Source organism: Chlamydotis macqueenii, chromosome 1 (genome assembly GCF_036417535.1).
Source record: "Chlamydotis macqueenii isolate bChlMac1 chromosome 1, bChlMac1.mat, whole genome shotgun sequence".
In the NCBI taxonomy this organism is placed as follows: domain Eukaryota; kingdom Metazoa; phylum Chordata; class Aves; order Otidiformes; family Otididae; genus Chlamydotis; species Chlamydotis macqueenii.
This window is the reverse complement of record NC_141556.1, coordinates 4,879,796-4,893,853: the sequence shown is the minus strand read 5'-3', so window position 1 is coordinate 4,893,853 and position 14,058 is coordinate 4,879,796. Positions and strand designations below refer to the sequence as shown.

General features: G+C 45.9%; 1 protein-coding gene across 1 annotated transcript in view; it reads right to left on the bottom strand.

Moving 5' to 3' along the window:
- Positions 1-1,176: 1,176 nt before the first annotated feature.
- The window catches only part of LOC104479752 (store-operated calcium entry regulator STIMATE), a 36,748-nt gene continuing 23,866 nt past the window's right edge, over positions 1,177-14,058 (bottom strand). Inside the window, exons 5-8 of the mRNA XM_010120485.2 lie at positions 10,880-10,992; positions 9,710-9,793; positions 8,598-8,714; positions 1,177-1,827 (exon numbers count right to left, since the gene is read on the bottom strand). Coding sequence (XP_010118787.2) covers positions 1,714-1,827; positions 8,598-8,714; positions 9,710-9,793; positions 10,880-10,992 — 428 coding nt within the window. The 3' untranslated portion in view covers positions 1,177-1,713. The remainder of the gene's footprint in view (positions 1,828-8,597; positions 8,715-9,709; positions 9,794-10,879; positions 10,993-14,058) is intronic.

The following is a 14,058-nucleotide window of genomic DNA, read 5'->3' as shown; positions in this document are numbered from 1 at the left end:
GTGGTTGAAAAGCCATTTGATGGTGCCAGCACAAGTAGGATTTTTACCCCTCATAAAGTAAGGAAGAAACAAAAAGGGTCTTAATTTCCAGAAATACAGTATAAGGCTGTGCAGCTAAGCACATCTAGTTGACTAAGGGGCATGCCAGTCTTTGATTTGCATCTAATGCTTCTGAACGCCTTTGAAGTTCGGAACAAAAAGTCACAAAACCTTAAAAAACTCTGCAAAACCAAAAAACTTCACATGCTCTCAGCTTAGCTTTTAAAAGTCTAAAGCTGATCAAGTTACAAAATCCAAATCCTTTATTTTCTGCTCCTTAATAAGGAGTGTTTTCTTGGGAAAATACAACGGAGGGAGAGAAAGTAAAAGAAAATTCCTGCCCAACGCTTCTGAGGACTGTCTTGCAATAAGCAAAGCCTGTCTCTGGCTCAGCTGGGTCTGTTGGTTGAGTTCAGTGGATCCTGGATCAGGCCCTGCTCTGAGGACTATCCAAGCCTTTGGACTCTGTATGGGTCTCATCACAGCTGTATATCTGCACCCAGCCTGGGAGTGCATTATGCAGCTGCTCTACGCTCTCTTTCTGTCCCCAGGAGAGCTGCCAAGTGTTTTGCATTTTTGTGTGTTTGTAGATGAACAGCATGTCAACAAGAGAGCAAGGCGAAAGCCCTGCACCTCACATTTGGAGGCAGGAACTGGGATAACCCACAGCTCCTCTCCTGCAGCAGTCCTGCCTGAGGCCGTTCCCTTGCCCCATTAACCAGCCCTGATGTTCTGGGTGTTTTAGTTGACTCTTCAGACCCAATTTTTGAATTTGGTCCTGCAGAGATGTTATATGTTTATTTTAAATTAGGTAAAAGGAAAGTAGACAACTTCTAGCTCCCGGTAAACACTCACTTGTAAGGTGGCAACTGGGATCGATCTCCAAGCCTGGTCTGGTCTGGAGTCAGCACAGGGTGATGCTGCAGCATTTTTTGGACTGAAGTTGCTCATACAGCCAACCTACAGACACTGAGCTCGTGGCTCAGCTCTTCTTCTGTAGGTTTACTAGGATAGCCCTGCTACAGAAAGACAACCTGTCCTGTGAAAAACTGGTCATGAAAAATTTCAACAGATCCCCTTCCTCCCCTTCACAGCATTTCAGTCTTGCAAAACATTAAGCACATGAAGACATTTCAATTGTGAAGCAGTTTTAGGCCAAATATTTATTGCATTCCTTATAAAACAGTAAAAAGTGTCAGATCCAGAGACAATCTTCCCAATTCAAGACATTTAAATACATATTGCAAACCAATTCTTTTGAGTAGTGTGAATATAAAAGTATCACATTTCAGGTAGTACAGGATAGTTTTTTTTTTTCTTTTCTATTAAAAAAAACCAAAAACAGACAATCTTTTGATTTCAGCCTGTAGCCCTGACAAAAAGTTACACCCAGCTGGTCAGCCAGGGGAAGTACAGACCCATACCCCTAACCTCAACGTGCCCGCATGTGTACAGGTTAGGGTCGGACAGGTAAAGCAGATACTGCTCAAGCCTGTACAGGCTACACAGACACCATCCCCAAGAGACAGTTGCAGAAGGACAGGTCTAGATGAGGCAGGCAAAAAGGATCTCTGCAGATCCACAGGGACTGGCATGCCCGACCCTGTCCTTCCTCGGCCAGCTCAAGGACCACAGTGCTGCTTCCCTTCCTTCACCTCCCTCGTCTCAGTGTTGTCAGATGACCACTTGATAGCTGGGCTGCTTCACCTTCTGGTTTGTTCCCTGGAGTCCTGAAATATCCTGGTCGCTTTCAGACTGATCAAAATCCAAGTCTGGAGAGAGTAACACCTAGAAAGGAGAACAGAGAGAGGAGATGCTGATGGAGTGAAAGTTCTCAGCTGTTCTTGATACTGCTTGCTGAAGGGGTCAAGCACCCCTAGAGGGGTCTGCTGCAAGATCTAATCCTCTCTGGCAGATGGGAAAGGTCTCAAAATCACCTTCATCTCTCCAACAATGGCCAGACAGATTTGGGTGCAGATACATGATGATCTGGTGTCCCAACCTGCCCCTCCCCAAGAGCAGAGCAGGCAGCTAAAAGCTCTGTTCACCGTGGGACAGGACTCACACATACATACACGTGTTCAGGCCAGGCTGCAGCCTCAATGGAGATGTACAAAACCTAGGCCATGTATTTTGCAAACATCTGTACCCAATGTAGACCTTTTCCCAGGCCTCCAGCTACTTGCAGTCTCCAGAGCTCAGCAGAAGAGCAAGCAGAGCTACAGCTCTGCCATGGCTAGCAAGCTCAGGAGTGGTGTCCTAGCCTGGTAGCATCTTATTTCTACCTGGCACAGCAGCTCCTCGCTCAGTCTGAATTGTGGAGGCCAAAACAGAGCACTGACACCTCTCACCGGTACCTCTCCAGGTAAGAAAGCCCACAGCTTTGCTGTACGATCAAAAGGCTGCCCATTGCCTCCAGGAACACCTACGCTCTCAGTAGCAACTTCAACAGGCTGTTTTGAGCTAAACAGCTGTTACCGGCCTGGAGCGTTTACATGATGCAGACAGAGCCACAGGTGGGATATCCTCCAGCCACATCATCTGGAAGAGGAAAAAGGCCGGATTTTACTCGGGCTATGGCTGCACTGGCTACAGAAAAGCTGAAACCCAATGGCTGGATGGATGAGCCATGGGTAGTGTTCACGGCTTGACAGATTGTTTGCTAAACCCCAACCTACTCCTCTCCTTACCTCAAAACCCCAGTTTTGGGCAAGGAAGCTCTACTATCATTACCTCTGACAGTAGCTACCTCTAAGCACAGCTGAAGTGTGATCAACTCTTGTCCTACAGCTTGTGTCATGCCCTGCAGTACTCAGGAGCTCAACTGAATCATGAGGTTTCTGGTAAATGCTAATCATCCACATCAGAAGCCTGTCCAGGTCCTTGGCACCTCAGCCCCCAACTCTATAGAGGGACACAAGCTTAACAGCACAGTCAAGGGGCTCCAGTTTCATTTCTGTAGATGACCAATGCCAGCAGCACTTTCTCCCTCCTCCATTTGCCCATCACAGAACCCGAATAGCATCATTAGTTCATGGCTGACACAGGGACAATGGGCAGGTACCAGAACCAGCCCCACAAACATAGCTTCCTCCAGCAAGGCAGTGTAGACCTCCCACCCAAGCCTCAGCCCCACCTGACCCCACTTTGCTCCAAAGACTGAACCCATGCACTATGAAGCCTCCCTTGTGTCTGACCCATAGCAGCCTCCCAGTTCAAAGGCACAAGTCAAGGGATGGCGTGTGGGCTTTCAGCCAAGCATGTTCACCTGCAAAATGTCCCCAACAGCTTGGCCTGTCCTGGTGCTTGGAGAAAACCAGAAGTATGGGAGAATTAGTCTTATCTGTGGCTATCTTCAGGCACAGTTGCAAATTAACATGCCCTCTGCTTGCTAGCATTTAGACAGCGCCATGAGGCCAGTCACCACAGCAACAAAAGGACTAAACAGGAAAAACAAACTCCAATGAGTCAATGACTTCAAAGGAGCAGAAGAGCCTCAGGGGAAGATTTCCTCCCCACCCTCATACACACTCCAGCCCCTCCATCTGATGTTATCATCTTCACAGCAGCACGTCAGATGCTCAACGGGTAACAGTAGATCAGATTAAGCTCTTGTGTCCCCCCCCAACCATTGGTCTCAAGGAATTTTTTTTTTTTTTGTTCAAGACACGCATTGGAAAGTTTTCATCTCTTTCCAAGTGAGGATTTCCTCTGTTTATCTTATTAATTATTGTGATACTGTTGAACCTGAAAAAATAGGCATATAATTAGTCACTCGCAGCATTATAAACTCACTGAACTCCGACAGGTTGCAACAGGCTAGTTTTGGGGCCCAATGAACTTGTCATTTCAGTGGGTTTCAGCTGGAAACTCAAGTCCTGTTGCAGCCAAGCGTGGCTGACTGAGCAGGCACTAAGCATCATGCATCCAGACTCATTCAGATACAACTGAATGGGTCCGGATCCCATACAACTTGTACAAAGCTGCTCGAGCCAGCAGTCCCCCAGTAACCTTTCCACATTTCCTCAGGGAGCTTCATCATGAGATGGTATGTCATTGCTATAACAGTCATGGAACATACCCTCAAATATGTTTTTCAAGCTAAACTTCAGTTTGGGAGTTTTCAGCACAACCTGGACAAGGCGCTTCCCCTGCAGATGTGTCCAGGTCAGGATCACAGCAGGTCAGTGGCACAGCTGGGAACAAATCACAGTTTCCCAGTCCCAGGACAATGTGCTACTGTCTCTCTTGGCAGTCCTCAAATACTTCATGCATTCCTCCTCACACCAGGAGGCCAGCAGCTTGCAAAACAACGTGGGTCACGCTACCAAAACAAGGCTGTCCTTGCACTCTGCCAACAAATTCTCTCTGGGAGAAGAGGAAGCCTACTGGTTTGGTGCTCCATCCAAGCAGACCCTTCAGATAACCAAGCCATCTCAGTGGCAGAGAAAGACATTGCACAGACAGATAAGAACTGTAAACACAGGTTGTAAACCAAAGAAGCTCTGGGGATACTTCCCTGCTAGCCATGGAAATCTGTTTGCCTAAAAGCTTCACCAGTTTGGTACAGAAATAGGAACCATCCCACCGTCCTCCTGCACCTGAGCTTAGATGAGTTCCTAAGAGTCCATAGGGCTGACAGGTGGGAAAGTCTCCTTCCAGAGGCACCTCTATGCCCACCTTCATTTAGCTTCCCCATAAGGATCAAGCACCTTAGTTCACCTTGAGCCATTTAAAAATCAGCTTAGTTAAGGCAACCAGCAAATCAGACTCGCTCTTGGAGTATTCTTCAATACTTAAAAGAAGTAGCACAGGCATGGGCATTCATCAGCCTAGGGATTTGCCAGAAGTCACAGCTCCTATGAAGGGAATTGGGATAGCTGCTGAACTCCATGCTGACCAAAGGCAGGTCCTCATGTAGTATGATAGCTTTCCTCCCAGCCTCAAACTGGCCTCTAGTTTCACCCTAATCGTTCTCACAAGTACCACTGGTATTTGACTGAATTTTGCTTTGAGGCTCATTTCTGAAAATGTAAGCCTTCAGAAAAGGAGCAGTAACTCACTCACCTCCCTTGGGAAGGAAAAAAAAATAAAAACAAGTTAAAAAAAATCAAATAAGACATTAAAACTGACTTGTTTTCCCGAGTGGAAGAAACAAAGAAAGAACTGATAAGATCTAAAGTTTACTGTCACTCGCAAAGGCAAGGGAAAAGAGACCCAGGTCAAGGGCAGGACACAGGCAAAGCAGAAGTAAGGACCATGCAGATTAATGCATTTCTGCAGCCTGAACAGCCACTAGATTCAGACTTCAGAGATGTCTTTCCATCCCACAAGAGAGAGGGCAAAAAAAAAAAAAAAAAAAAAAAAAGAGACTTCAAGAAGAGCCTTAAAGCCCACAGTTCTTTGGTCTACATTGCAGCCACGGAGTCAGCAAGTGACATCAGTGGCAGGATTGCTGTTTGCCGAGTTTCTTCTTGCTACCCAGCTGGCTTACCAAGCCAAGGACAAAGCTGAGTTTTCCTGCTATCCCTATAAAAAAATACTGAGTGTGGGTTTTTAACAGGTTAACGTCAGCCCTCTCTTTCCGTTCTCCTTCCTCTCTCCCCCTCCTTTTCCAAACACAAACTGCTAGTTCAAGTGAAAATAATGACACTGTCTATTGGCGAGATAGGCAGAGGGTTGAAATTCAAGAAGGCAGCATGATGGGGAGCTGTTGGCGCCTGCTGCTAGACAGCCCTGATGAACCCTGATAAACTGTGGGACACATTAGCTTCAGCCAGCTCTACCCTGTACAGAGATGCTTCTCAGCCCCACTTCCTCCCCTTCCACTGGGCAGTAGGGAGTAGAAAAAAAATTTCCCCCATTTGAACAGTTTATTAGTAGCAACGAGCCCAGCAAATCTTCATTTTCTGTTTTTGAGCCCAAATTCCAGCCAGTCCAGCTGTAGAGCCCAGCCAGCCAATATAATCTTTAATTTATAGCCTAAAAAGTTGACATGTGAAGCAGGAGCCTACAGCTATTCCTTGAGACCCAGTGCCAAGAAGTAGAGTCTGAAAAGCAGGTTGCTTTACTTCTGTACTTCTTCATTGCTTCCTTCTCTGCCAAAACTATTGGTTGGGCCAGGGGCACAGGAACATGTCTGAGCATAAAGGAAACAGTCCCTGTAGACTGCTCCAGGTAGAAGCTGGTCCCTTTGGTAGTTTCACTGCTGTGATGAGGGTTTCAAGACAGATGCACATTGAAGGTCTCAGCAAGAGCCTGTCTGAGAAAGAGAGTCAAGTACCTGGAAGATGGAAGAAGCCTTTGACAACAAGAGTCAACTGTGGGAGTCCAGTTTCCACCATTTGAAAAAACCTAATTGAGCTATCAGAAGAACCTTCCCTAACTTCCGGAGATTCACAGATATCTTCCCTTCACATTATCCAAAACTGAGCTAGAGGCCAGAAAATTCTTGCCCTGCCTTCAGTGGAGCAAGGCAGAGGACCAGCTCCATTTCCATGGAAAACCATTAACTGTGACACCATCTGTGTAGCCACAGCAGCAAGCTATCTATAAGACTAGACACTCCAAGTTTAGGTTTGAAAGGCTGGAAAGGAGGTTGACATCTCAAATAGAGCTGCTACCTCTTTACCCTTGTTTCTGAGCTGTTGTAATTTTAACTGTTTTTCAAAACTAATTTTAATTCCTTAAACCTTCAGGAACACACCAGCATATCCAGCCAGTAAAGCAGATCTTCACCACCACTTTTATATTTGGAGCAGACCTCCAGCCTAGCTCTTTCCAAGGAAATAGTAGTCTTGAACATTAATCATCACCAAGAAACCAGGACTGCACCATAACCAGGGACAAGCTCATGCCCAGAGTTAATCCACCTTCACATTCTAAAAACCCACAATTCTTCACAAACCCGCAATTCTTCACATTCATTTAAAATAGAGAGAGGTAGATTTAGATTAGATATTAAAAAAAAAAAAAAATGTTTACAATGAGAGTGATGGAACACTGGCATAGGTTGCCCAGAGAGGTGGTGGATGCCCCATCCCTGGAAACATTCAAGGCCAGGTTGGATGGGGCTCTGAGCAACCTGATCTGGTTGGAGATGTCCCTGCTTCTTGCAGGGGGGTTGGACTAGATGGCCTTTGAAGGTCCCTTCCAACCCTAACCATTCTATGACTCTATGATTCTAGGTGTGAGTTCTTCGCTTCAATCAATAACCATCAAAACATAGTGGTACTGCCCTGCTCAGGCCTCTCTTCACTCTTCTCTCCAAAACAATAAAGATTTCTTGAGGATGCCCCCACCACACAGGAAACTCCCTGGGGCACACTGTTTGCACATTTCTAGCAAAAAAACATGCAAACATAAATTCTTACCTTGCCAAGCTACAACTGTTTATCTGGATATTGGGCCAGGAGTGACTCACTTGTCTCAACAGCTGCTCACATCTGCCTGCCCTTCCTGCCAGAGGGAAGATTCCTCCGACACTGCACCCCCAGAAGCAGCAGACACTTTCCCACTGCACCCTTGAGCTGTGGAAGCCATCGCTGTTGTGCAGACTGCCAAGCACATCATTAAACACTATTACCTCCATGTGCGTTGCAATGTCACCAGTAATTGGTCATCTCACCCAGCAGCACAAGAGCCAAGTTACTTTTTATAAAAGAGCTCTCAGAAAGCAACAGCTATTTCTGCTCATCCTAAACGCCCCAGCAGAAGCTACTCCAGGAGCCAGCCTGCAACTGCCAGAAACTATCTTATCACAACGAGCCTCGCCAGTGAACTGCAGAATATCAACAGCACACTTTGAATCCAGGTCTGGGTGCCAGGGGAAGGAAGGGAATTCAACCCAGCAACTCAGGTCGTGGGCTACGCCAAAAAGCCGATGAGAAGCACAGACACCACTTGCCCAGCAAACTACACGTCATTAACAAGAACAAAGTCTGCTGGGACTGAAGCATTTCCTCCCCTCCCATAACTTTTAAGTGTCAGGCTCACACTACACAAAATACAGCTTCCTACAGCTAAGGGACCATCATCTGGCTGAAAAAAAAAAAAACCAAAACCTAAACATTGACAAAAATAGGATTCCTAGCTAGGCCTTGTCCTCCAAAAAGGATGCTACCAATTACAGCGAGGAAAGTAAGCTTTTCTAAGCCAAGATTAATTACAATTAAAAATAGGGAAGTTGATAGACATGCTGCAGAGGTACCCACCACCTTCAGCCTGCCACTCCAACAAGCCCACACAAGTTACTGCAAGAGCTAGCTCATGCCCTACAAGATACTGTCATCATTTAGGAAAATATTTCAGCAGCACTTTGTAGGCTGCGATGTTGTTCCTCATTGTTAGACAGGGCAAGATCCTGATAGGAAACATCCCTTTGTTGACCTCAGCTGCATGAAGAGTTAGTTTGGTTTAGAAGAGTCATCATCTCCATTCACGAAGCATCACCCTAGGTCTAGGCAATATGATGGTATGTTGCATGGTTGTGATGAAGCACACAGAACACACCACAAGCTTGCAGTCTGGTCTCCAACATAGAACATTTTTGGTCTTACCTGAGATTCCTCAGTCCTCCTAGCCCGAGGGGTTTCTATAGATGCATTGATGACCAGGGTGTCCTTCTGCTTATATTTTCTCATGATCAAGCTGTCCACAACCCAGAACATAATGGCCTTGGGGAGAAAGGAGTTACACGGATAGATTACAGAGACCAAAATATAAAGTCATTCAATTCGAGCTATTTCTTCTCCTCTTGGTTTCTCCAATGTCCAGCCTTAATCAATCTAATTTAATATCTAAAGTAATTCTGCATCAAAAGTGTGTCCACTGGGGCTGGATGAGTCAAATTATTGAGGTCCCTTCTCAGATAAATCTTACTGACTCCATAGTTGTTGAAGACCCAGTGGAAAAAAAAAAAAAAAAAAAAAACCAATAACAAATCAACACAAACACAAAAGCTACAATAGGCCAAGTGTCCACCAGGAAATAACCATTGAATCAAGCTCCATCCCAGGTTCACCTGCTCTGTCTGCACCAGTCACTGCTCAGTTCTAGTATAAGCTGAAGAGTTCAACTCGCTCCTCGTCAAGGGGGATCTGAATATTAACACCTTGCTCTCATTTTCCATCTTAGCAGGAACTGAGCAGCAGGTCAAGGATTACCCAGAATCAAGGGAACCAGGAAAATGCCGAGCTTTCAAGAGGTTCTGCCAAACTAGTTTTGAAAAGATCAATAGTTCTGGGTAACCTGAACACCTTGCCTTGCTGCAATGCAGTTTGAAGTCTAGCCAAACAGCTAGATTGGCAGCTTGCCGAAGGTCACCATCCTATAGGAACTTAAAGGGTTTTGGGGCATCCTCATGCCTGTAGCCTGCTACTGAGATGCAGCCTCCAGACTGACGAGCCCCAGCTTTCTTCAAAGTGGTAAAGAGACAGCCACCCAGCAGCTTGGAGAAGGGAGTAGAAATTAGGAAGAGAGGCCATGCAGGGTTGTAATAACAGATTTGTGTATTCCTGACAAAAAATACTTGTTTCCACTCCCCTCCACCCTGTCACAGCCCCTTCAATTACTCAAGTCTTCCCCAAGCCAGTTCCTGTACATGCTCCCCATGGGGGTGGACCAAGATTTTCAAACCACCCTACCCAGTGCTTGCAGAGACATCACTTACATTGACTATAAAAGGCACAACCAGCATGACCAGGATGAGCTCCAGCTGGGGGTTTGGGATGTAACCCAGGAGGATCTGCTGAAGCTGCAGAGGAGAAAGCATTTAGAAGCATTATTTCAAAAGCTCTGTTGTGAGATCTTTGCTGCAGACTGCTTGCTTTCTTACACCAGCAGTCTCCTAGCTAGGGGTGCAGCCTTTGCTTTAGCCCAGCTGCCAAACACATGATTTTATACAGAGCAAGAAATAAAGTACTGCTAGTTTTTCAGTGTAACGACCCATGACAACAACTGGCGGGACTTTCCTTGGCTCCTTGGAGCATAGCTGCAAAATAAGGACAACAGCCATGTGTGATGAGCATGGAGAGGAACCCAGCAGCATCGCTGGATCTAGCAGTGCGTGCTGCTGAACAACATATTCACGTCCAAGTCTGAGCACTGTAGGCTACTGGGTTTGAACAGGAACAGATACAGGAACTGTTCCTGAACAGGAACAGATAAACGCTCCCAGATTGCTGTAAATAACTCCTCAGTCAAACCACACCAGCCTGTGAGATACTAGGCACTACATATAAATGCACCCAAAACTGGAGTTACCTACTGACCCTCAGAATTGTTTTTTATACCCATCACACCTACCTGCCACCAGGTATGTGGCTACAAGCACCACAGGTTATTATTTTTCTAAAAGAGAAACTCGTGATGAACACGATTACCATTTCATGAACGACCCTACAGAAGTAGCTGGGGTACAAAGGACATAATACTTGGATATTTGTTTCCAAATTAATCTCTAAGAGTCCCCCTAGTTTAGGCATGAGATCACAAAACACCAACATGAGCTGACTTGATGAGATAATGTAGACATCCTCTGGCAGAACTGAAGTAGCTCAGCTGCCAGCCCAGCCCATTTTATCCTTCCAAGGATGGAAAAGAAAATTAAAGCAGCATCTTATTCCACTAGCTTTTGACTAGCAAGAGAATGTACCAAAAGCCAAACGGTTATGAAAAACTCATGTTTCCCCAAACTTAAGTAACAGCTAATGATTACAGAGCAATGTCAACAAGTCATAAGGATTAGCGACCTATGATGATGGGAACCACTAATAAGACAGAGCTGACAAGAAGCAACCCACAACAGCTGCGGCTAGAAAAATGCAGCTCCAGAACTTACCTTTGTCCAACCAGGGATAAGCAGGACAAGGCTAATCACAGTCTTCTCAAAAACCATGATTAGCAAGTAGAGGATACACTGGCCAATCCATGCAGCAGCTTGTGGAGGGTCCCCTGGGAAAACAGCATATTAAATCTGAGACAGATGAAGACAGCATTGAAGAAAAGTTGCCTCATGCTTGATACCTGAGCTGATTAGAGGGACAGGGAAGCGTTTCCATATTGCAAGTTTTGCAGTGAGACAAATACTCAATACAAAACTTAAAATTACTAGAGAGATTTTTCTATCTACAGTTCCAGGAGAACACGCCTGGAGTAGAAAGGTTTGGTGTGCCTCCAGGGTCTACAAGTCATTACTCCATTGAAGATCAAAACATACCAAGATCTAAGCTCAAATCTTTCTGGTTAAAAAAAAAAAAAAGTCAATCTGACTTCTATTAAAGAAAATTTAGCAGACTTGTATCCTTTACTAGTTGCAGATCATTTTGCGCTTTTGAAAACTAATGTAGAGAGATAAGTGCAGAAAGGCAAAAACACATCCCACTTCCATTTGTGCAGACTCCCTGTACCAGAAGTCAGCTATTTGTCTTTCACAACGCAGTTGTGCTTTTGAATTAAACTTGGCTGTAAGCAGGAGAGCTCATTCTGATGAGACAAAACATACATCATACCACCACTGGCCTTTTGTTCTAGAAGCTGATTCTCTTTTTCTACTCCTTTCAGGGCTGATTCTGAAACGGAGATGGCAATTAACCAGACCCTTCGTTAATTTGAAGGGCAAGCAATTAACAAATTTCAGACACTACTCAAAAGCCCTACCTACCCTGCAGATGCTAACACAATCTGTATTTATCTGCCTCCTATCTTGCTCTCCATTCCACCAACCTGCTGCTGAAATGCGCCAAGAGGAGAAAACCACCACCAAAACTCTTCCTACCTTGCATCTCCTCCTCCATTGCCTGTCCTTCCTAGATCAACGGCTTTGCTGAAGCAAGAGTCCTACAAGTGTCCTACAAGGCAGGCAGCCAGCTTCTGTTAAAACGGAGAGACGCAGCTCTGGCTCTGCCCAAAGACCTGAAATTTTCATGTTCCTCCAGGAACCTCAGCACTGGCAGACACTCCTGGGCTGTCAAAGGCCACAGCCCAGTAATATCCCAAATGCTTAATGGAAAATCCATTCCTGGTAATTCTAAGGAGATTGGATCAAGTTGTATAAATCTGGGTTTGGATAACAAATATGCTGTCCTCCACTTGGGGGAAAGGATACACAGCCTTGGAGATTGATGTTTTCCCTCTCCTTCAGCCACTGATGGGCATTGCCAGTATCCTCCCTACGGTGCTGAGCTACTTTGAGCTGGATAGATACAGGGATTTGAGGGGAAGAAGCCCTGCTTGTGCAAGCTGCCAAGTATCCCACCTCCTCAAAGCACAGACCACTAAAATACTTTATAGAGGGAAAGCTTGAAAGCTCAGAAATCTCAGCACCTTTTGTCAAGGTACCAGAGATTTCATTTCTCTTCACCTCAGCAAACCTAGAAAAGTCCTCACAGACAGGTCCCCCTGACTTTCTCCCCACCCTTCCAGCGGACAGGAGCCTCACAGGAGCAGCTCACAAACTTCTGGAGCATTTTAACCAGAATGGCAGACTGATAATCCCTCCTGAAGCAAAGCTAATCCCAACAGCAATCCCCAAGACAAGATACTGCTGGACTGATGCTCCTGTACACAGGGACCAGTCAGTATCCTGCACACTCCTCTATAAAAAAAATAAAATAAAATCAGTCATTAAAAGACATCACTTGCAATTTGCTCCCTGCGAAGCCTTACCTATCCAGATACCAGCAATAGTCTGAAGATTTCTGGTCACTATTTTCAATACAAGAAGCATAAATTTTCAGTCTAAAACAGAATTAATTTTTTTTTTTGCTGATGAAGTGAACGGCTGGTTACGCGATACTTGCTGTCTGAACAAGAGACAGGGGCTCCATTGCCCCAGGTTTTAGAGCAATTCACTCAAAAAGAATCAATGCTAATTAAATATGAATGTTTCAAATAGGGGTACTCATCAAGTAATAAGTATATTTGTATTGTTAACAACGATAATGGTACCATATCTATTACATGTGCTTGCTTCAGCCCTCCATAAGCACCGTGCCAGCTGGTTATCATCTTCCCAGGCTCCTCAGAATATCTCAGGTCTGCAAAACTGAGCTACAGTATCTGGCGTAGGAAAGCTGCAGCATTTCCTCTTACCACTTGAGTATAAGATAACCCCTGGCAACACTTGTTTCCAGCATAATCAGGCCGGAATTTGGAACTGCATCCGTGCAAGAGAACCCAAACCACCGCGAGATGCCGATGGTCGGTGTGCTGTCGGATGGCAGCAGGCTGGGAGCTCTGCCCCACTTTTCCCAGCACAACACAGTTGAGACATGGGGCAGGGGAAGAAAACACCAGTAGTTTGCAAAAGCACATTTATCCAAACCTCCAGCCACAGAGACCAGGAGACCGGGATTTAGTAAGAGCTGGTATCCAACTAAGCCCAGCTCTAGGGGGGTTCTGCTTCCCATTAAGGGCAAAACAGGTTTGTGTGTGTATTTGTCCTTATTCTGTCATTTGTCAGCAACGTACCAAAACATCTGCCTCATTGTTAAGCTAAAGCTAAGAAGTAGAGGCATCCAGTTAGCATTGCCATGCCAGATACCTCAGAGTGATCACCTTGCACCCCAGCTTTTTAGTTGCTCAAGCCACGATCAAGACGGAAGCAAAGGAGGGGAAGGTGAAGGACTGCGAGACCAGGGATGCAGAGAGGCTGCTGAGCTGGGAGGACAGCAAGCAGAGAGTGCCAGACCAGCAGGCAGCCGTACAGAGACAGGGAAGGAAGAGGGAGCCAGGAAGGTTACGTGCAAGCGCAACCAGCAGAGCCCGCAGAGGATTTCAGAAAGCACGCGTCTCCGCTCCCTGGCAGGCAACGGCTTAATGGGTGGTCTGCGGAGGGGACCGGAGCTGCGTTATAGGCAGCTGGCAGTTAGAGGCTGGTGTCAGAGAGGCTTTCATCCTCCTGAAGCATGGACAGCCTCTCCTGACAGACTTGGGTGCCTAGCTGTCTTTGGCACAGGGTAGGTATAGGGGGGCTTTTTGTCCCATACCCCAAGACTGATCAATTCTCCTACAAACCCT